Raw genomic sequence first — 23,981 nt, forward strand, 5'->3', positions numbered from 1 at the left:
CACACACACACACACACTAGTGGTGTCTAATGATTAATCGCGATAAAAGGCTACATCTGTGTGTACTGCGTATATTTATTATGTATATATAAATACACACACATGCATGTATATATTTCAGAAAAATATGTCATGTTAATATTTTAAATATATTTATAATATAAATTATATGAATATAAGTAGACTTTGAAATGCATGTAAATATTTTCATATCTTCAAATTTAGACTGCGTGTATTTATATATATACATAATAAATATACACAGAGAACACAGATATGCGAAAAAAAAGTTTATTTTCTGTGACAATGAATTTGACAGCACTATATATATATATATAGATATATATATATATATATATACACACACACACACACACATAAATGTAGTTTTCTTTTTTTTCTATACCACCATTTTTGCCTCAAATGGTGTGTGTGTTTATATATAATATATATATATATATATATAAGTTTCCAAAAACTTACTGAACAGCAAAACAATTTGTTTCTTGAGCTGTAAATCATCATATTTTCATGATTTCTGAAGATCATGTGACACTGAAGACTGGAGGAATGATGCTGAAAATACAGCTTTAATCAGCTGAAAATAGAGATTTAAATTGTATTATTACTTAGCAAATATTAATGTTCTTACTGTATTTTTGTCCAAATAAATGCAGTCACGGTGAGCACAAGAGACTTCTTTCCAGTTACTCTTATGAGTACATATTTGAAATGAGCATCATTTCAAGACGAGTTGAGAAATGAAGTGAGTAACTTTCACATGTATTCAGCAGATCTGAGAATAAAAGCACTGCACACAGTCGTTTAAAATCAAATTTTATTTCAATATTTTTTAACTCATACAGATCGTAAGGCATCTGCACAAAGAACAGTTTCTGCAGAGGTTTAAAAAACTCCTTTCCCTCAGACGGTGGACGGGTCTCAAACCAGGTTTGATATATAGAGGTTTTTTGGTGTTCAACCCCCCCACACCCTTATTATTTTCACTTCTCAATAATCTTAAATTACAGCTATTATATAATTTCATACTCTTGATTTCTTACAGCAGTCAGACAATGTGAGAGTAATGACAGAGAAAAAGAGTGTTTAAAATCCATTAAATATGTACACAGAGGCTTGACATCACACACACACACACACACACACACACACGGCAGGCTGAACAGGACTATGAGGGAGCAGAGCACACACACACACATGATGTGTTGATGCATCTATTTACAGGTCCCTACACTTACTACTCTACACGATGACTCGAGCTTCTCTCCTTGTCTTTTACCTTTGAATTGTATTTCCATCGTTGTGTTTTATGATAAATGAGCGAATCAGTGAATTAAAACCTTCATTAAGCTGCACACACATGCACGTGTCCATCCCTGGCCCGTCCGTGACGCAGAGCCAGAGGAGGTCTGTGTGCATCCAGCTGCTCTTGAACTTGACGTGTGAAGGGCTGATTAAACTCTGGGGACGAGGGGAGTGTGATATGGACGTGATGGACGTGAGAGGAAGTGACATCGTGTGTCCCTGGCGAAGGCTCTGGGCTACTTGGACACGGAGACGCGGAACATGACGCGGCCCAGGAACTTGTCTCGCTCGTCGCTGTTGAGCAGATTCGAACCCTCCACCTTACACTCGACGGTGAGCTCAGAGTTATAGTCTTCCTCCATCAGCATCAGCTTCACGGCCACCACCGGCTGCACGTACTGTGCCTGATGGGAGAAATATGAGAAATATCAGAAGAAAACTTGACACGGTAATATAAAACAGATGTGATACTGATGATGAGTGTGTGTGTGTGTGTGTGTATATACACATAAAAAAATAATTTAATTACATATTTTATATTCAATATTCTCTATGCAGAGAATTTAAATGTTTTACACAGTAAGCATTTTGTATAATGGTTTATATATTTTCTATGCTTCAAAAGTACATATTTATTTTAAAATATAAATATTAAAATATTGCAAATTACATATTTTGTTCGAAAAATGATATAAAAGTTTCAATGCATAATATATACAATATTTACTTTTTAAAAGGAAACTAATATGTAGGCTAAGTATGCATGCGTAATACTTCAGAACAAGCCTGGTTTTACTTTCAAGCATTAAATCAGACAATAAGACCAGTACAAATCATTTATAAAAATGGTCTGAATTAATTTATATTCCATATTTTCTATGCACAGAATATACATATTACACTATTATATAATTACTACATATTATAAGCATTTTAAACAATAGATTGTATATTTTCTATACATTAAAAATACATATTCACATACACATATATATATATAGTGCTGTCAAATGATTAATGGCATCCAAAACAAATATTTTTAATATATAAATGTAACTTTTTTTTATATAAACATGCATGTGTGTGTGTATTTATATGCACAAAAAAATACAAAGAACACACACATATACTTATTGATTTATTACAAATATAAAAATTTATTAAAACACACACACACACACACACACATTATATGTATATATTATATTCATAAAATATACATATTTTCAAGTGAATAAACACCACATAATTTTTCATGATTTATTCGGACAATATTCAGTAGTATATTGTGCGTCCACACAATTAATATTTTTTGCTGTATTGTACTCACATGCAACTTCTTGCCATAATAGGGGAAGTAACTCTTGTCGAGTTTGCCCTCAGCGGGGAAATACTGCATCTGCAGAGGAGCTTCTCTCTGTGTCAGGAGAACAAACACCAAAAACAATGAGCTCACACTGCAGCACGCGTCATGTGTCCTCACATCACAAGCACAGACCGCAGATCTCTCAATAAAGCAGGAGAAGCACATATCCACACTGAGAAGGGGAAACGGGTTTTTACAGATGAAATCTCTCTTGCATCTCGTACTGTATATGATGCATGAATCCATAACTGTCTGCTCGCGGTTCATCACAGTCATAGCGTACAGTATATCCAGCAGCAGCAGGAAGCAACAAGCTCAGGAACACTTACAGGACTCTGATCCTGATGTGCATCCAATAAGAGCTTCCTCAATATTAAGTGAACTGAATGAGATGATTTGCCACAAGCTTCTGAGCTGGTTGAGGATCTAATAGATCACAGTGATGCATGCTTGCAGACAGTGTAGTCCAGTGAAAAAGATGATACGAACACAAAAAGAAGCTATTTTAAAGCATCAGTAGTCGCAGACCATGATTCATGATTTAATAATCAAATTCAAAGAATGTAATTATTACGAATCAGCCCAGAAGCTCAGAAAATGTGCAGAGTTTCATTAGAGGCTTTCACACAAAGCAGCGCAGTAATAGAATCATACTTTGATTACTTTTAGATTAGTTTTGACCCAAATCATGACATTGACTTAAATAGGATAAACTTGTTCCATACTGAAATAAAATATACAGAGAAAGACAATGTATTCTGTTCAGTGTTATTAATAAGTGCATTAACATCAAAGTTTCTTAAACCAGTGTTCTTGAAGGAACTGCATGTGGTTCATCAGATAAATGAAAAGCTAATCATTAAATCATGAAAATGTGAATTTATCTATTACTATTGCTCAGCAGAATGTGCATAGCCAACTACTACTATTAAAATGAAAGCAACATCATTTTTTAAGGAATAATCACACAACATGTCTTCCATGTTTTATTTTTAATAGTAAATCCCCTTTGTTTGCCAAAAAATAAAGTTTGCTTAATTTTAAATAATTAAAAGATAAATTAAATGAATGTTTTATGCCTTCATTTGATAACCAGAAAAATTTAAATACACAGAATTTCTGAAGGGAAAAAACATTTCACATAAGGCTATTTTAAGAATTTTTTTATGCATTTAAATAATTACACATACTAAAACACAGAATTAGATAACAAAACATATGGTGAAGAAAATATAAAACATTTCATAGGGCCCTAAAAATTTAATATTTGGTATATCTGTTTTTGCAGTAGTTTTTGGGGGGTTATTTTTCCTGTAAAGATTTTGCTCCATATCGCCCGGCCCTATACAGATCTATAAAAAAAAAAAAAAAAAAAAAAAAAAATCTTTTTTATTTAATTTAATTGAAAGTGTTTTTCAAAAAGCATAAAACGCCTAACATCATTGTTTATGTAAACAACGGTTACTATCAGCTGTAATATCACTGGAACAGTTAATACTGAAATGTGCGAAGGCCCCACTGAAACATTGCAAGGTCTCTATTAGTGAAAGTTGGTTTAGTAATAAATGGCAAGCTTGAAAAGCAGGAACTATTGGCATAATTTAAGAGCAAAAGCATGGGACTTCCTTGTGTCCGCTGTATACCTTCAAGGGTCAAATGGGTGAGAGGTCTTGGAGAAGTCATGAGGTACAAAAATGACAAAATGATAAGGGCAGTAAAGAAGTTCTCATGGGACAAGTGAAAAACAGCAGGTCTGATAGGAACGTCTCACATCTGCAGCACAGAACTACTCGAAGGAAGCAAACAAGGGCTTGAAATGGGTCCAACGTTGCATAACTTGCTCCTGATATCGGTTAGATGCTTGTGGACATGTTCATATGAGGTTACTAAGGTCAAAAGACAATGTTTTGCAAGAAAAAAAATTGCTGTGTCAATAAAATCAATTGGAATGGCTGAGAAACCGTGAATTTGACTTGACCACGGTATACTGGTGTGGAAGATTCCCAATAGCAATGGGCCCTGTTTACACCTGATATGGTGATCCAAACTCAAGTGCTAAATAAGCATTTGTAGAGTAAACATCACTGTGGCCTCCACAACCCTGAAGGTTATGATTGCATGGTATTGAATTGCTATGGTAAGTTTTGATTAACTAAATCACACAAATTTGCCTCTTCATGGTATCAAATCTTGAGATATTTCGAGTCTCTTCTTTTACAAGTGGGCTACTCCTGATCAGAATAATTTGTAAAGTGGACTAGACCTCACGACGACAGTCCAAAGCAGGGGTGTCTAATCCTTCTCTACACTCGGAAAAATAAAGGTTCTTTAAGAACAACTCACTTTTGTAATGTACACATTTAAATGGTTGTTATAAAAATATTAAAGCACAGTAATATAATAAAAATTATATATATATATAATTTTTTACACACTGTATATATATATATATATATAATTTTTTACACACTGTATATATATATATATATATATATATATATATATATATATATATATATATAAATATAATGAATGTTATATGGTGCATATATTTAGCTTAATGTTCCTTTCTAGAGTTAATTTTTCTAGCTGACTAATGAGTTTCCGGTCACAGAATGTGTATTTTATTTATTTTTTTTTTAGGTAAATGTGATGTTACGTGACATACTGTTTTGTTTACAAGACATATTGATTTGGCTGAAACAATAATAGAGTGATTACACGAGACAGGATAAGTTGTTGTACTTATAATTTTGGAAATTCATTCATGTTTATTTCAAGCTGTATTCGGTATTGATGCGGTGTCAGGGTTTTGCACTGTGACTTTGTTTTATGTTTGTTTCTTGTGTCTAGTGTCAGCACATGGCCTTGTTTGTCATTTTCTCGGCCATGTGCTCCTTTAGCCCCTCCTCCTTGTTTCCTCTTTACCACACCCTCTTGTTACCCTAGTTGGTCTAATTGTGCTCACCTGTCCCTCATGTATTTTCCTCCCCATTTATAGTGCACCTTACCCTTTTGTGTTTGCTGGTCCGTTGTCATTCTCACCCCCTCTGTCTGTGGATGTGGTTGAATGTGTGTCCGTGTCTCCCTGTCTGGTTGGTCTTGTGCCCTTGTTTTGTTTAGTCCTTGTGATTCTATGTTCTTGTCTTTCCCCTTGCTTTGGTAATTTGTTTGTCCTTGCCCTTTGCTTTCGTTTGTAATATTTAGTTTTCTAGTCTTGATTCTTGGTTTTGTTTGATCATTCTCTTAAGTTGGTTAAATTGGTAATTTCTTATTTTGTTACTTTACCTTTATTAGTTCATTGGTTTATATTCTTTGTCTTGGATTTAATTTGTGTTTTTGTGGAGCTTTGTCCGGTCTAGTCTTGTGTTCGAGTTCCTGACCTGTCCCCATGTGTCCTGCCCTGGTTCTGTCAGCCTGGTCTTGTTGCCCCCCCAGTTGCCCAAGTATTCTGCCAGTTGTTTCCTGAAGCCTTCCCAGTTGCCTTCCCTAGCTGTTCTGTTTATTGTGTTCCTGTTGTGGTATCTGTTGTGCACTTCACTACCACTTGTATCAGTCTGTCTTGTCAAAACCTTGTTATCTCACTGCAATGGGGTCCTCCTTCCCAGATCCCTGACATGCGGAGGACATGATGAGATCATGTGAGTTTCATGCTGCCAATTTTGCTACAGCGATCTGTCTCTCTACATTAAACGGCCCCAAAATGGCTTTTTTGTGGAATATAATAATAATAAAATGGATAGAATTTGAAATATGAGACTTTGTTTTTATATCAAAAGTAACAAAGCTTATTGTAATTTATTGGATAGGTGTGCTACAATGTTGTTCATTAATTGAAAACAGGCTAAGCTAACTAATTCTTGAGATTTAAGAATCAATATTGCAGTTTGGCAAAACTGAAAATCGTTTTAAAATTGAGGAATCATTTTTTTTTTTCACCCAGCCCTAGTAAGAACAATGCAGTGATGCAAACCAGATGACAGCATCATCATTTAAGAGTGGCATTCAAGAAATTAGTTTGTGGACTAAGTAAACGGTTTACTTTATTTATTTTTATTTTTTTTAAATGACAGGTGCCAGTGATTTCTATGGTATGTGTTTGACCAACCAACGTAAACTTGTGTTGCTGGTAGTTCCTATTGTGCTGGGTTAGACCCTACTGTGATGTATGAGCTGGTTTAAGAGGCTTTCACACGGGGAAGTGATAGGAACTAGCCTTTGACATGAGTTCATGATATTACCACACTGCATGCTTGAGGAGCCGCTGTTTTGATGTGAAAAATTTTGCAATCTAAGGAATGCACACGCATGTGTCATGGTACTGTCATGAACTTGTCGAAGACCGACATGGAAGATACATTTTTTTTTTTATTAAGTTCTTTGTGCACAAAAAGTATTCTCTCTTTATAAAATGAACCACTGTCAAATGGACTATTTGTCTTGAATGTGATACAGTAGTTGTGTTGCTATCTGCACTGTAAAAAGAATACTTACATTTTTTTAAGGTAAGTGGTTGCAAACATTTATTTTAGCTACATTTAAAAAAAAATGGTAAGTTAAATTTTCTGTGTATGCAGGGTCAGAAGCTCTCATATTTCAAAACATCTTAATTTGTGTTCCAAAGATAAACGAAGGTCTCACGGGTTTGGAACAACACAAGGGCGAGTAATTAATGACTTCATGAATTTATTTTTTGGTGAATTATCCCTTTAAGAGTACAGAGAGCCACCTTACAGCAAGTTGAGCTCCAGCCCTAATAAAACACACCTGAACCTGCTAATCAAGGTCTTGAGGATTACTAGAAACGTCCAGAGGTGTGTTGGAGCTAAACTCTGCAGTAAACTCTCCAGTAGCAGGACTGGACACCCCTGGTTAGTGTTAAAAGAAAACATCAGACAAGACTGGAAATTTCTCCACTATTCTCCATAATGAACATGCAGTGATGCACATCTGTAGTTAAGAGCATTCCACATTAATATCAGGAGTAAATGGGGCCTTAGTAGGTCCCACGGTGTAGAAGGACCCACAGCTACATTGACTTTACCTAGACACTATGCATTACGTTCTCGATGACTGGGGATCTGAAGGTATACATCATTTCTAGAATGAGGGCAGTTAAAGGCACCAGAGACAAAGCAGCACAGGAGAGAGGCAGCAAAGAGATGGAAAAGGCCCAGGGCAAGGGCCCTGTGGAAACATTGGGAGGGGAGCTGGGGCCCGAAATCTTACCCACCATTAATACTGCTGGCCCTATAGGCAGCGTGGAGAGAGACCAGACACAAACAGACGTGTGAAAACACAAGATGGAAACACTCACACACATTAATTCAGACTGACTCCATCATGTCGCACTCATCCTGACATCGGACACTCTGAAGCTAGTAACACAGTGTGATTTGGGATTTACCTTGGCTTTGCAGCTGATACATGGGTCTCCTTGTGGCTTAAGCCCAATCACCTGCAAAAGAGTATATACAATGAACAAACATCCTTCTAAATCTATTAAAAGGCCTGATCGCATGCTTAAATTTCTAGGATGCAACTGGAACACAATGCATGCCGGATTGGATGTTTTGTGTCCTTGCATGATCACTGTGGCTTCAATCTGTCTGGAGAACATATGCCAACACAGGGTCTCTCAACTCTGGCCCTTGAGGTCCACTTTCCTGCAGAGTTCAGCTCCAAGGTCTTGATAAAGTTGCAGGCAGTCGAGGTTGATCAAGGTTGGAGCTGAACTCTGCAGGGAAGTGGACCTCGAGGGCAAGAGCTGAAAACCTCTGTGCTAACAGCTAGCTTTGACCTGGGAGAGCGTAAAAACAGTGACTCACTCGATTCATCTTGACTAGGATGCATGGCTGACCCTTGGAATAACCGAAATCATCCAGTCCAGAGCAATGCCCTAGCACACTTCTCTTGAACTGGCAAACCTTCTTCACCTCAACGTCGTCTTGCTCAAAGTACACACCCTCGGGACAGGCCTCGTTTGCCTCCTGCAGAGAGTCATTGTACGCTGAAGTAACAGATGAGAGAGAGCAGAGAGTGAGATGAAGGCGTCAAGCTGGAAATCTTCAGCAGCAATTGGTGACAATCGTGTGGTTGGGAGATGTCTTTCTTGTCTACAAGTGTGACCACTTTGGAAGTTTTTGAAAGCTCCAAAAGAAAGAGTTTAAAGACCCCAATATATGACTTGAGAAGCACAACATTCCTGCGTTGGAGCATTTCATTGTGTACAGGTCATTAAATAACTAATATTTCTACTTTAAAATCTGCATTCCGTTTGAAGCAAGAATTGAGAAATTGTGTCGTGAGAAAGGAGGACGGCATAAAAAAAGAAGCAGATTGCAGAGGACGCCATGTTGGCTTTGTCATGTGACCTTTCACTGCCATTTACAACTCCTCTCCCTTGACCTCATGGGACAGATACATGTCCATCAGATGTGCACCTCAGAATCTGGGTACACTTCGGCTACTGTTTCATCAATACTACCAATACAGACACACTGTACTTCTCATTTGACATACTGTTTTTCATAGGATATCTATATATAGGCATGGGACATGTAATAGAGGAATTTATCATTAGCCACATACTTGGGTGCTGAGAGGTTGTGGGATTTCCGCAAAAGTATGCGAGTGGAAATTCTGACTTTAAGAGGTGTTCTTGTCTTCCCAGAAGGAAGCATGCAAGCATCAGACACATAGTTTGCTACATGGCTAATGAGTGGTTGGTGGAATTAGGAAAGAGCAAATGTTTTATCAGACAGGAATGAGTATAAGCCTCTGAGAAGCACATCTGCTCAAATTGCCCAGAAAAGAAACAAAGACTTTAGGTTTTAGCAGATACACATGATCTCAAAACTAATGGACATCGACTTAAAACCACAAGATTGATGGCATCGGGTCCTTAAATGAGTCACTCGTGACTACTGTGGCTGATCTTTAACGGATCCATTCAAGAAAGACTTCACTTTCTGAGCTTTCAGTTTGGGTTGTGATCGCATACAGCTGATAACAATTTGTGCAGTTAACGGCAAACTCAAGTACGTTTAACCATTAACAGAGGGAGCTCATATCCTAACCAGAGGCTACATTAGAAGGACATTGAGAAGTTTTTGTACTGGGAGATTAAAATAAAATATATTTGACTATGCCACCACCTAATGTATTCTATTCATAATATAAGTGAACTGACTGCTGCACCTCATGGTCCTCCTAAATTCTTAAGTGTAGCTTTTGCTTGCCCAAATCTGACCTTAATGAACAACTGATACAAAATTACACTAGTAAAAATATGTCTTTATTTGATCTCAAATCTGGCCATATTAAGAATATTTTCCAAATAGTATTTGTTGCAAATATTTTATCCACCCACACAAAAATAATGTTTGCTGGTTCTTAACAGAGTTAAATTCTTAATGTTGTACTTGAGACCTCTCAAAAACACATAAATGTGGCTTAAAGCTCCAATATGTAGGAATTTTGTAATAAAATTTCTGAAAATAACTTATATATTTCCTCCAGTTGTGTACTTACAATATCTCAAAAGTCTCCGAAGATTTTTTATTTCAGAGAAATTCCGATTTTAAATAACTGGCCATCCCGGAAAAGAAATGTCGCCTCTCAGTGACGCAATGTCCGCTCTATACTTTGTTTCCGGTGTAGACCATGTGATGTTCCACCACACCGGAATATCACATGGGCAAATTCGGAAGTGGTGGTTAAGTTATAGCCGCGCGTATGGTTTGGTTGTCGTTGTTATGGATCACGATTACTCTTTGGTGAGTATTGAAGTGCCAGTAAAACGTAAGCGTCCACATTCGGATACACGCAGACTGTGAGACAAACGGAGGAATAAAACCAGGATAAATATCGGCCAGGCGTTTACGAGATGGAGAGAGCTGCGCGAAAATCTTGGACTTGACAGAGACTCTGCTCTCGCGAGTGTATTGATAGACAGGTAAGCAAATCAATTATTTATTTTGTTATTGTACAAGTAACGTCATAGTTACAGTAAAGATGATTTTAATAGATATGAATTGCACCACACGCCTGTACATTGTCACCGTAGCATTTTTTTATCAATAACGTTACCTGTGAGAAAATAACATAACGTGGCAAATGGACTGTTATATTGCTCTTTGTACTAAGGTAAGGATTTTTATCACGTGTGGTGACCGAGATTATGGCAGTACAATTAAATATAATCGGATACGTGTTGTTAAAAATATATTTAGTCATTACTTGCAAATGTTCGTTCAAATTACTTTTGGAACGATTGGTTTGAGCACGTTAAACAACACGGCATTAACCATACACACGTAACACTGCACAACATTAACCCAACAAATCATCTAACAAATAGCTGTATGTTGTAACGGGATAATATAGTATAACATTTCATGTTCCTTGCAGTTCATTAATTATGATGACATAAAATAATACGATCAGATATACAGGTAATACAAAAACGAATAAATTACCTCATCCGTGATCATGATTCGTTTATCCAATTTAGATACATTGCTATGGTGAAAACGCATTAAAAACGACATCTCCCATCGTCACCTGCTTCATAGCGTCATCAAGCTTCGCCTTTGTTATTGTTGGAAATAAGCCCTCTTGTGGTCAATTACAAAAGTTGCATACTGGAGCTTTAAACTGGATGTTGGTACTAAAGGTGTCTTTACCTCAAACTAACAAGACTTCAGGCTCTGATAAGCTTATTGGTTCTTTATTAATTTTTTTAATCATTAAAATAGACTGCCTGGTTTTTGGGCCATTAGCTAATGGTCTGGATCTGGTTCTCGAAAGGTCTAGTTTTCCTCTAGGTCTCGGTCAGGGGTTCGCTCCAACCCTAATCAAACACACCTGAACATGCTACTCAACATCTTCAACACTACTAGAAAGTTAAAGGCAGGTGAGTTTGATCAAGGTTGAAGGAAACTAGAACTCGAGAACCAGAATTGAAAACCCATGGTCTAGATTTTTAGGGGGTTTTGGAGAGACCTGGCACTGTTCTGTTTTAAGGCCAGTCTAACACTGGTCTGAGTCTCGGAGGTTCTTGACTCTAACTCTGGTTCAGAGTTGGGGTTAAAGTATCCTGTGACTTCTCAGATTGGGTTCAGGTGGAAGGGTGTTCCTGGTCACTTTATTCTGTGATCAGAGAGGTAAAGTGTAGAGAGGTAAGGTGATGGACTCACGCTGCAGGAACAACTCCAGGGGCTGCACATACTTGCTGTATTCCTGGGGAATCGATAGGTTATATTTAATTTCCAAGGACCTCGGTCTGATCATCAGCCCTGTGGACAAAATATACCACGCAGATGTACATGACACAAATTAATGGAGATTGCAGCACATTTGTGTGATCAACACACTGATTCAGTGAGTGCACTTTGTGTCATTCTAAGAATGTCTCCTTGTTGCTTATATACAAGTCTTCATAATTATCAATGCAACATCCCTTTCAGTTTTCACCTTCATGAATTTTCCAGTCTTTCATGATGGCATGACAATGATTTGCAAAAATATTTTTACTTACTGCTAATTTCTAGCTTTTTAAGAGCCAAGCATAACTACAGAAAAAAAATCTATTTAAAAAGGGAATTTTAAGGGCTTTTGGTATCAATACAATTAGTAAAAAAATAATAAAATATATATATATATATATATTCTCTTAGATTTTCCATTTGGGAATATCAGACATTTATCAGGTCACACTTTATTTCTCACTATTAGCTAACTATTAACTACAGCTTCAATAAACTCCTCATTTGCTGCTCAGTAATAGTTAGTGAGGTAGATGTTATGTTTAGGTAAAGGGGACATGTATTCATTTAGCAGATGCTTTTATCCCAAGTGACTTACAACTGGGGAATACATCATGGATTCAGGGATCTAAAACATGGTCATGTAGAATAAAGCATTGATGTGTGCTTTATAAGTATTAATAAACAGCCAATATGCATGCTAGTAATTAGTGAGAATTGCTCCGTTTACCATTTATTAATATGTGTAGAATTAGATGTTTATAAAATGATTTCCAAGGCACCTAAACTTGTACCAATGCTAACTGTGTGCGTTTTATTGCATCAGAACACTTTTGGGTTATAATAACTGATGTGTGCTCATTAACGCATCCAAATCTTGCACAGATAACTGGACACACTAAACCACAACTCGTCTGAAATGATGTCCCACTGCGTCTGTACTGAGAACATTCTGTTACTAAAAGATGTCGAGGAGGAGGGGGCTCAGGGAGGAAAGAAAGATGAGTGGGAGGAATGATTTGACACTTGGGGAAGGATGAATGATGGCAGGAGAGAGAGACCTGTGAGCTTCGTCTCACTTCGCTTCGTGATCGAGCGAGAGGATGAGAGAGAGAGAGAGAGAGAGAGAGAGAGTGGGGCAGGCTAATGGATGATGGGTAACACTGCTGAGACCGCTGTTGTGTGTTCTGATTGCAATGGAGGTAACGGTAAAAATAGCGCAGAATAAATCATATCAGCTAAACTGTGCGGTTACTCTTAAAAGGATTTATAAATTCCCAAAATCATAACCTACGTGAGCAGATCTCTAAATCATTGAGGCAGGTATTAATCTGAGTCTTGCTGTGCACCATGTGGCCATGGGCATATTTTACATAATTGAAATATTATTTGAATTGAAGGCATTTAGAAACGCATCATTTTTTTTTTAAAGCATTTGAAGTATGATCACATCTTATAGCCTTCTTGTATAAATAGGCTACACTATAAAGAACATACACACAGACATTTATATACACACATACACACTGAGTTATGCATATTTATAACAGTATATCTTAGTACAGTAATCCACCTACAATATTCCCATAATGTTTCTGAGTCTACAAGTGTAAGAAGAAACCCAGAGGAGTGCTGAATGCATCGGTCAGTGAGGAATTTTTTAACAAACATACTGGTTTCACAGAGATATGAATTGCAAAATGAGCAAACATGGCATGATTGAGCGGCTTGCTGTGACAGCAGACAGTTTTGCTTTAGCAGAATAAAGCGCAGGTGTATGTTCAAGTAGATGTGAGTTTATTTCATAATCTTCCTCAAAATTCTGTATTCCTCCACATAATAAAAAATAAAGGTCATTTTCTTTTCCTCACAGTTGCCAGGTTATCTACCAATTATATTTAGCGATTCTGTTTATATCTCTCTCAATATGATTTGACACTTTTTCCTTTTCTCACAGTTACCAGTTTCCATCTTACTGTTCTCTTCAAATCTCACAATTCTGGGTTTATATCTAGACATTCTGCTGATCTCTCGCAATTCCCAATTAATAATATGCCAATTCTGTGATTGTGGGGGAAAAAACATAACTATGAGATACACAATTGTAACTGTAGTCAGAATAATATTCAGATATACATTATTCTCGCAAAAAGTCAAGCCAGAACTGTGAGATTTGGCAGAAACGAGCTCCAGTATTGAGTGTATATGCAGTATGTGTGTTTCCTGTTACCTGGATTGGCCACTCGGTCCCTGTATGTGGGAGTGTGTTCATCCAGCGTCTGTAGCATCACCCACATGGTGAGAGTGAACATCCCCGCCAGGAAGCCATAGAAGACCAGATAGAAGAGGAATATAAGAGCTGCAGAGAGAGACACACACATTAAACACACATTCTGCTTCCGTAACATTACATGTAACAAGCAACGGTGAGTACACAGAGTCCACATTAAAGAGAGCGTCATCTGAAAGCATCACGTCTTATTTCTGAACACTTGAGAAACATGGCGAAAGGCTGGCTTCACAAACCTTCAGAGTCATACTGTACACCGCGCAGCTCAATGTCTACGAGTCAGCGGTCTGTTGACAGCGTACGCTGGTTAGGAAGGTTTTGAGGCTGGGATGCTGGTTTGAGCTGGTTCTAGCTGGTCATGTGCTCATCATAAAAGCTTCAAATCATGCCTAACCAGCATATGGCTCATATTTCACCTTACACATCACAGGGAATTATATTAGCATTCAGAACATGATGCATATTTTGGATGATTAAACAACAGATGCTGTAGCCTCTGGGATGGGACTGTTAAATATGGACATATTATCAAAAACCAACAGTTTTTTATGTGTGCATTTTAAAAACACCTCAATTCAAAATTTCATTGCATATGAATTCAAGTGTATGACAACACACCTGCTCACTACTGTAATGAGAGACGTTCTGTGTAATTATTAAAGTGATGTGTAGAAACATGTAGACGCAGTAAAATATAAAAGCAGTACTACACAAAGACTTAAAAGTGTGAGAGTGATTTTGATTCTGGGGTGACATTAGATTTTTTTGACTAGATTTCGAATCAGATTTGAAAAAGTTCTATTTTGGCCAGCGCTCCATTTGTGATAAATTGAGCACAACAATGGTGTGGAGATGAAGAATAACTCATCCCTCACACGTCCAGAGAGAAACAAGAGATGACGGTTAACCCTCGACAAACTCCTTCACTACAGATCTAGCTAATGCTACGGTTCAGTAAACGTGCAAAGAAGAAGCTCAAGCTCTGTCCGCTGTATGATCTCATATTGCACATAAAGGCCAAGACTGGATCTCATGACTTGCATTTTCTCGGTTCTTCTAGAAAAGCTGCATAAACCTGCTAAATAGATTTACGTTAAATGATGGATGTTTGAATCTTATGAACTTTTCGATGGCTTCAGATTCACACGCATAGACAATTCAGAATTACAAAGAAAGGGAAAAGTCCCTTAAAGAAACGCATGGATGTAAATAAATCTACAAAACAGGGTTATTTTAGTAGAACTGAATTCTTTTTATATTGTCCTTGTTTAAATTTAGTTAATTGTTTGGGCATTTTTGGCAACTTACTTATTTTTTCCCCTTTAATTGTGTCTATTTAGTTTTTCTACATTATTATTTCTTTGTATTCTTCTTCTTATCATTATTATTTAGCCGAACTAATTAAAAATAAGAAATGTTTCCTTCACATCTGAAATAATAAAAAAGTTCTGGTTGTTTGTAAATTAGTGCTTTATTTTATTTCAATGAGAATGTGTTTTAGTGCAGTAATGCTGCTACAGCACTGTACTGTTTCAATGCCATCTTTGCATACTGTGCTATTTCAACGCTGCTTCAAAGTGCTGGAAGAATTCCCAGGATTCCACAGTGAGCCAAACAACAGAAACACTCTTCTCTTGTTGCTGGTGTTGAACAGAGCAGAACACACCGGGTCGCAGCGGAGGTAAGAGTAAATGAATACGGTCTGAACAATAATTAAAGCATTAGAAATAGCAAGAGAAAACCCTAAAGAGAGGAAGTAAAGGACCGTGTGTAGAAGAGCGTGAGAGGCTCCGTTTAATTATAGATGCATTTCTTCTTTGCCGATGTCTCTGAGGTAGACTCTTACTATAAATAGCATCTGGGGGAGGACAGTTAGTGATGGCACAGAACTGGCCTAGGGAGTCACACACACACACACACACACACACATCATTAGAGCTCTCCACAGAATTTACATGCAAATTGAAAATTCTATATAAGGGTTGATGACATGACACTCATTTATGCATCTGGAGCTATTCATTTATTTATTTATAAAAATGCATTTCATACAAACCATGACTTAATTACACCTTATGATGAACGTTTTCAATTTTAGATTTATAATTAGATTTTTTTTATATATATTGTGGCTGGTGGCATGAAGTATGGAAGCCCGTTTCCGCCAACAAGGAAACAGCGACTGTGTGGAATTGTGAGTTATAAAGTATAAAGCTGTGTGATTTAAACTCCTCATTGTGAGTTATAAAGTCCGAATTGCAAGATATAAGAAAAAAAAGTCAGAATTATGAGATAAAAAGTCGCAATTCCCTTGTTTTATTTTTGATTCAGTGGAAGAAACGGGCTTACATGATAAAGTACGGTGATATCATTTTGAGGGGAAGACACTCACTAAAACAACATTATCATTATTACTTCCAAGAAATCAAAAGGATCTCAACAGTGTGCCACCAAAATGAATCGGTGTCCTGCCGAAACGTTGTTTGATCGTTTAATGTGATGCCTTTGTATGAAATGCCATTCCAATGATCTTACAGGGATTTCCTTTTAAAAAACAATTCATACATCATCATAATCATCATGTTCTGCATAATAGCATGCTAGCTTAGCATAGCATCAAAACATGACATTTATAAGCTTAATTCCATGTTTTTACTCCTAAGATAATTTTTCAGTGGATGCATAAGATGCTCATATTTCATCTTAAACGCACGACTGTGTTCGTCAGCCACCACTTCAGACCATTTCTGAGCAAGAAAAGCCCACAGAAGCAGATGTGGTAACGGTGAGAAAGATGAGGAGTCAGAGATCCTGTGATTCACAAAGATACACTTGATCTGCTGGCCACAGAACAAAAAAAGGATGAAAACAATACTGGAATTTTGACTGAATGGCATCTAAAAATATGAGATATATATAGGCAGGAGACAATCCGAGCACACAGGAGCAGTATTTATCAGCGGCTCCTCTCAGCTGTTGAGAAACCCAAGCCCTGAAGAACCAGATACTGTCCTCCTCCTCCTGTGCCCAGGCATGCTGGGATAAAAATACCCCGGCCGGGGGGGTAATGTAGGGTCCCGTACTGAGACTGTGGCTCAAAAAGTGAGCAGCACTCATAAGCGTGTTTTTCTGTAAGCGGACACGCTTGACTCCGGCACGGGACGGCCATCACATCAACAACCACATGTTACTGTAAGAAATAACACTCTGTACCCTCAAGACGACATTCATGATCTGTAGGATCGTCTCATCAATTATATTATATATCTTATGAGGTTTTCTCAAGTCCTTAAAGTCGGCATGAAACAGAAGTAGCAATTTTCTTTTTTCCAGTGAAACGGTATCTGAAATGAGAGGGCGGGACTTGATTGAGAGAAAAAAATAATTGTTTGTGTGTAATAACAGATGCTTGCTTTTAAACTGACTCTTCATCTACCAGGAAACACTGATGACTCATCCTGCACTTTTGGGCTTTCTGACCAATCAAATGCTTGCAGAATAAGTATCACCCTCCCCCAATAACATTTCTCTAGTACTACTCTAAAGTAAAAAAACAAAAACATAATTGATCAACTGAATTCCATCGTAAAGCCTGTTTTAGCCCACTGTGCGATCAACAGGGGTAATGGCACCGGCGCGGACAGCTCGGCTCTGGAGGCGGAGGAACAGAAGAGTGGTGCGACACCCAGTGAACAGCTGAGACTCCCAGTATGACGCTCCTCGCTGCCTGAATCTCTCCTCCAGTGCCGCTCGCTCGAGCTTGTGCTAATTCATTCACACCACTGCGGTGGCTTCAGCTACACCTTCTCTCTTCTCATGAGAAGTGCTAATATTACTAGCATCAAAATTGAAGTAAACTGTAGTGTTTGTGATGGTGGCAAAGACTAATACAGTTCACTCCTATTCAAGCAATATGGCCGCCATCCAGAGTTGCCAGGTTTTCAAAACAAAACCCACCCAATTGCAACTGCAAAACTAGCCCAGGGTCACCATACTTGACTGTATGTCATGTCACTTTCAAATTTTGATTTGCAGGGGATCAATACCACGTATTTGGGGTCTTTTTAACCCGTGAACATGAAAAAAAACCCTGCATCAACAGTGTTAAAGTGGGCCATATCCACGGGAAAACCACAGACTTTGGTCCCGCCTTCTAAATGAAAAGCCAATCGCTGGTTAGAAGTCATTTCATTGTGCGATCAGCAAACAGTGGGGTTACAAATATGGCTGCAGAGTGCACAGACTTTCTTTGAAAAGGACTTCGATGGTAGCTAGGCTGCTGGTAAGTGGTTGCTAGGATATTCCAGATAGTTGCTTACGGGTCAAAATCAAAAGATCTTTATGATATTCTGATTCATACATTTGGCTTCGGTTCCTCTATTAATTCAAGCCTATGTATTTTTCTTTACTACATTTTTTGTCCATCAGTTGAAATTCATGAGCATGAAGTTAATCGCAAATGTTTAATGTCACAATTCTGATTTTTCATGGCGATTTTGATTGACAAGTGATCTGACCAATCATATCACTGAATATACCATCTTCTCCAACAAACAAACAAGACAGGGGAGTCCGCTAACGCAGCGGTTCTCAAATCCAGTCCTCGCGCCCCACTGCTCTGCATATTTTGCACGTCTCTCTTTGTTAACACACCTGATTCAGATAATCAGCTCGTTAGAAGTGAACTCCGTGCATGGACTGTGTTCCCATTGTTCACTGCTCCCTACTGCCTGAGCAGGGGAAATCTGTTGAAGTTTACCTCACATGGAAACATTCATTCACTGATTTGTGCTGCGCAGCGTCTTTACACATGGACAACTGTGACATCATAGACCTCTGTAAATCAATACAATTTAAATTCACATCTCGCACACTTCAATGTACTCTGATTGGAACATATACGTTCGCTTCGAACTGGAATCATGGCGTAATATACTGTGATGTCCACTTTGCAGGGCACTTCTGTTCGAATAGAACAAACGTCTGAAGCGCTAAGAGAAGGACTGGAATTGAGAACCGCTGCGTTAACGTCAGTTCTACAAGTCAGAAATGTGACATACAAACTCACAGTTCTGAGAAAGTCTGACTTTATTTACCCAGAATTGCAATTTAACTCACAGTTGTAAGTTTCTGTCACAATTCTGAGAAAACAAGGCAGAATTTCAAGAGATGAAGTCACAACTGCAAGAAAAAACAATTGTAAGATGAAATGTCGCAATAACTTTTAATAACTTTTTTCTTATTTAGTGGCACAAATGGCCTTCCATACACCCGAGTTGTTCCAAACCTGTGCTTAATAGTTTGTAACCAAACAGTTGCAGAAAAGTCCTTCTGAAATGAAACCGTGTAGTAAATGATAAAAGAGAAAATCTAAAAATACACACTATAGCTTCTTGTAATGGGTCCAGCGAGGAAAGCTGCCAACTCTCACCCGCTGTTTACCATGAAGGAAAACTGAGCCAAGCCAGTCCCTGAGGGAGAGTTAAACACCTGAATATCATCAAATCTGGCATTAACTACAGTTACACGCTGATATTATTTGCAGCACTAAAACCAGGTCTATAAACTATAAAAAAAAGAATCATTTGGACCCCAGTGTTTGTCAAACTATTTAGTGTTCCACAGAAGAAAAAGACGCATGAGTTTTGGAACGGCATGAGAATAAATGATGGCTGATTTTTCAGTTTTGGGTGAACTACGCCTCTAAGTTGTTCAATTCTTCCCCTCATATGAAGCTTTGAAACATTAAGTTTCAAAATGGTGCATCAATGCAACATGGGGAGTTTAATGTGTAAAAAAAAATAAAAAAAATAAATACATGAAGAAAAAAAAAAAATTGGTGTTCCGTGGTCAAAATGTGAAACCGTGAATGAAAAGCCACTTTTGTGCAGTTCATCAATTACGACATTGTGAAGCTCAAGCCAAACATGCTTGAACACACACACACACACACACTCGATCAAATCACATCAGGGCCGTGTTAATGGGGCAAACAGGAGCAGGAAGTGTCACTGATGAAACGCAGAAATAGGTCATTGTTGTGTGTGAACGCGTCGCTGCCACATGAGAACAACGTTTCTTTCATCCGTTTAAATTACCCGTGGTACACATTTCCTGAGATCCCAGCGGCTCATCGCAGCGTATCGCCACAAATCCCAGTCGCTGAGGACAGATCAGAGTGATTGCTAAATCGACAGCAGATTGGGAAGCGTTAATCTGAGCCAATCCAGACCTGATCCTTTCATCTCTTCACTAGCCATCCTTCTCTCCGAGCGATGGAGATGTTTAAAAAATGGTACAGACATCTTTTTATTTGGCCTTGGATACAGTTTTTATGGACGGGCTGCCTCTCTCACAAACCCTACTGATAGACTGTTCTAGAGAACCAGAGAGGCTCATCTCCTCTGGCTACTTAAAAAGAATTCTAATTAAATTAAATTAAAATGAATTTTAAATCAAATCAAATAAATCTTTTATTTGTTTACTGCCAAATTTTACTGGTCCCAAAATAATAATAGCAGTAATAACAAATAAATAAAGGATGTGAAATAATTATAATAATTGTTATTACATGATATTTGCACTATTTATTAAAAAATTAAAATAAAACACTAGCGTAAAATAACTTAATATTTATACATTTTATTATTCAATTATTTTTTTTTTATAATGCATTTATATTGACTTTTTCTTTTAACCAAATGATGTCTTTTAATTTCAAAATATAAACCATGAAATTATACAGTGATTCCAATGAAAAAGGAACACAGTTCATAAACACTACTTTTGGGAAATGATGGCAAGCATGAAGAAAAAAAAAATCTGATTGGTTTGTTTAACTTTAACACTCACTATTGTAATTCTATTCTTTAACAAATCTAACTACCTTTCTAATCTTTTTATATTCTATTTTCTTTTCATTTATTACGCAATTGTATATGTATGTGTGTGTGTATGTGTAAAGACCTCTAACTAGCTTGCTCTATTCTTTTATTTTTTTATTCTATCTGTTTTCTTTTTATTTATTATATTAGTTAAAATCCCATGCTACGTGTATAACTGAGACTTGTTATAGCACTTATATATCATTGCTCTTTTTGTTGTTTTTGATTGCTTCCATTGTCCTCATCTGTAAGTTGCTTTGGATAAAAGCGTCTGCTAAATGAATAAATGTAAATAAATGTTTGTCATTTTCACTCTATTCACACTGATGCTACCAACAAGATCATCACAAGTCATTTTTGCATTTCCATCAAAACTGTTATTCAGTTAAAATGATCCTATCAGACAAATTGAAAAGACTTGTGAACCAAGCTAAGATATTCTGCAAGATATCAACCACAGTCAACCACAGACCCTCATTAACCCATCGAGCGCTCTGGAGCTCTATCAGAGCCAGTTCAGTTATTCTACTGCGAACATGAACTCGGCTCAGCAGAGTCACTAGGCCTCATCGTCTAAAGCAATCTTAAACTCCACTATGAATAAAAACAGATCTGTATATACATCATATTCCTAAGACTGGAGCTTCGACTTCATTTTAACTAGACTAAATAGATTTTTCTACATGAGGCATTAGCTACAGGAGCTTGAAGAGAACGGCTTTGACCTTGAGAGAGGAAAGAGAGGAGGAGCACCCCGAGGAACACCCATCCCGCTGAAGGAGAGGTACTGCAGAGTGTAGCATCACGAACACCACCCTGGAGCACAACTACAGGACAATAGTTGAGCAAAGCCCGTTACCAAGCAACCGGGTGTTTAAGAAATTACCTCCAACCCCCCAATGATAATTATGGACACTTTGCAGCTTTGAGGAGAATCTACATTCAAAACAAGGCCAGCCACTCTGTCGAAAGAGAATAGGAGATGTCATCAAATGAGAACAGAACGCATCCTCTCCTCAGGCAGCAAGTGTGTCGAGGGATGTGGAAATTTCCTCTCATCCTCTCTCTCTTTCTCTCAAGCAGGGCTGTGAACCTCAGCAGCGCTCATTTACATATCGAATGAACGCGGAGGTGACGTCAGCACGGCCGCGAGTGATTGACAGCCGAACATTCCACACTTCGAATTTGACTAATTGCAAAATTCCAAATCGAATATTGCTTTTATTGCGTAACTGTTGTCCATTACCCCCGAGTAAAATATCAAAATAGAGACGCTAATATGAACAAACCGAGGCAGGTTGAGTTCGCAGCCTCTATTCTTCGAGTTTCGAATAACCGACGAGTATTATTTCGCGCGGTACAAATGATTCTCTCGACGCATCATTTCATATCGAATGTGACAGGCCTGCTGTAGAGCGCGCGCTGATGACATTCAGGAGAGCTATTCTTAGACCTCGAGCCTCGTGTGAAACTGCAGGATACACGCGAAGGAATATCTGGGAGCTGTTTAATTAAAAGCCGATTAATGACGGAAATCCGCATCGCTTAAACGGATTCATTAGGAAGGTGTTGATTAAGGGGTTAACACACTGATAGCGAGCGGAGGAAATCAACTAGTTCAAAATCAGATTTTACTAAACGTCGTTTTTATGAAGCTTTTAATCATGCAGGCTCCATTTGAGCTGAGGTTTCTTGAAAGAGGGATCCCTCGTGGATTATTCGATCGATTGCCAGAGCTTTTATACAGGCATCTGGGTGTGCAGTTTATGGATTTGTTCTCGATGATCTGTTTAAATCGGCTTGATGCATCTGAAGGAATCCCGCAGATCTAATGTGTGGTGAATGCACATGCTGCCTCAATGTAACGGACTGTAAACTCTATGAGAAATCATTTCAATGTAACGAAGCTAAAGGGGCAATTCAATCAAGCACTGCAGATCTTGTATAGCGATTTATCTGCATATCTTGCTACCACAAAATATATTTGGTATTTCCTTGTTTTTGAGATCTGAACAGCAGTTTAATGGCGTGCAATTGACAGTTGTCAGAAAAACCCGACACTCACCCCAGCTGCTCGCGGTGCGCCCGATGAATTCCCCCGTCCGAGGGTTGTAGAAAAAATCTTTCCAACTCGACTGTTTCTCGTCAGCTTTCTCCTCTTTGTTGGCCATGGCGAGAATAGAGTGAATAAACCAGTTTGACAACGATGGAGGAGGACAAATCAAAGAGAGCAGTGATTCGGACCCGCCACCTTCGCGTTATGAACTAAAAGAGGTGTGCAGTGTTTCCACGCGGCTCCAGAGTCCAGACTGCAGCAGTCCACTAGCGGCGTCTGACGCGCTCCGGGACCGGCGCATGCGCAGTACAGCCGCCGTTTACCGATACACCACGCAGTTTGCAAACTGGCCTGAACCCGAAGAGTTTTACAGAGACCTTAATAGGACTATCTGTGACGCTTTTTTCTCAGGGTGGGATTGAGTCAGTTTTTGTTTGGGCATCTTGACTTTCCCGCTGGGGCAAGTTGTCACAACAAAAACATGCTTTTTATTTACTGCTAGGCGTTTTTAGAAATATCACCTCTTCTTGAAATGTGAAAATTGAATCAAAGTTGAGCTTCCAAGTCATTTATTTTATTTTTCATGTAATATCAATAATATTAATAATAAACTGATTCTAATAATGCACATATTTAACTATTCAGAATATGTATTGGTCCATGTCAGGTAAGTTTAAGTTTTTACCATAGACTGCACAATTTTTAAGTAGAAGATGGATTCATTTTCTCAGTCATGTTACAAAAACTCTAATGTCTTTTAAAAAGCATGTTTAAAATGTTTAAAACAAAT

The 23,981-nt window shown here is 37.9% G+C and overlaps 1 protein-coding gene across 1 annotated transcript; it reads right to left on the bottom strand.

Annotated features, from left to right (window-relative positions):
* Nucleotides 1–824: 824 nt before the first annotated feature.
* On the bottom strand, nucleotides 825–23,647 carry LOC127972886 (sodium/potassium-transporting ATPase subunit beta-3). Its single transcript, XM_052576815.1, has 7 exons — nucleotides 23,201–23,647; nucleotides 14,192–14,320; nucleotides 11,893–11,991; nucleotides 8,521–8,702; nucleotides 8,100–8,150; nucleotides 2,657–2,743; nucleotides 825–1,730 (listed from the first exon to the last, which is right to left on the bottom strand). Exons 1-7 carry the CDS (start codon nucleotides 23,304–23,306, stop codon nucleotides 1,563–1,565), a joined length of 822 nt encoding a protein of 273 aa, XP_052432775.1. The 5' UTR covers nucleotides 23,307–23,647; the 3' UTR covers nucleotides 825–1,562.
* Between the last annotated feature and the right edge of the window lie 334 nt (nucleotides 23,648–23,981).

The sequence above is a fragment of the Carassius gibelio genome, chromosome B15, assembly GCF_023724105.1.
Source record: "Carassius gibelio isolate Cgi1373 ecotype wild population from Czech Republic chromosome B15, carGib1.2-hapl.c, whole genome shotgun sequence".
Lineage (NCBI taxonomy): Eukaryota > Metazoa > Chordata > Actinopteri > Cypriniformes > Cyprinidae > Carassius > Carassius gibelio.

Coding starts and splice junctions, on each gene's coding strand:
- LOC127972886 (XM_052576815.1), bottom strand. CDS start 23,306: ATGGCCAACAAAGAGGAGAAAGCTGACGAGAAACAGTCGAGTTGGAAA. Junction 2,744..8,099: donor GTATCAGCTGCAAAGCCAAG/GTAAATCCCAAA, acceptor CTCCTGACACAG/AGAGAAGCTCCTCTGCAGAT. Junction 1,731..2,656: donor ATTATGGCAAGAAGTTGCAT/GTGAGTACAATA, acceptor TTCTCCCATCAG/GCACAGTACGTGCAGCCGGT.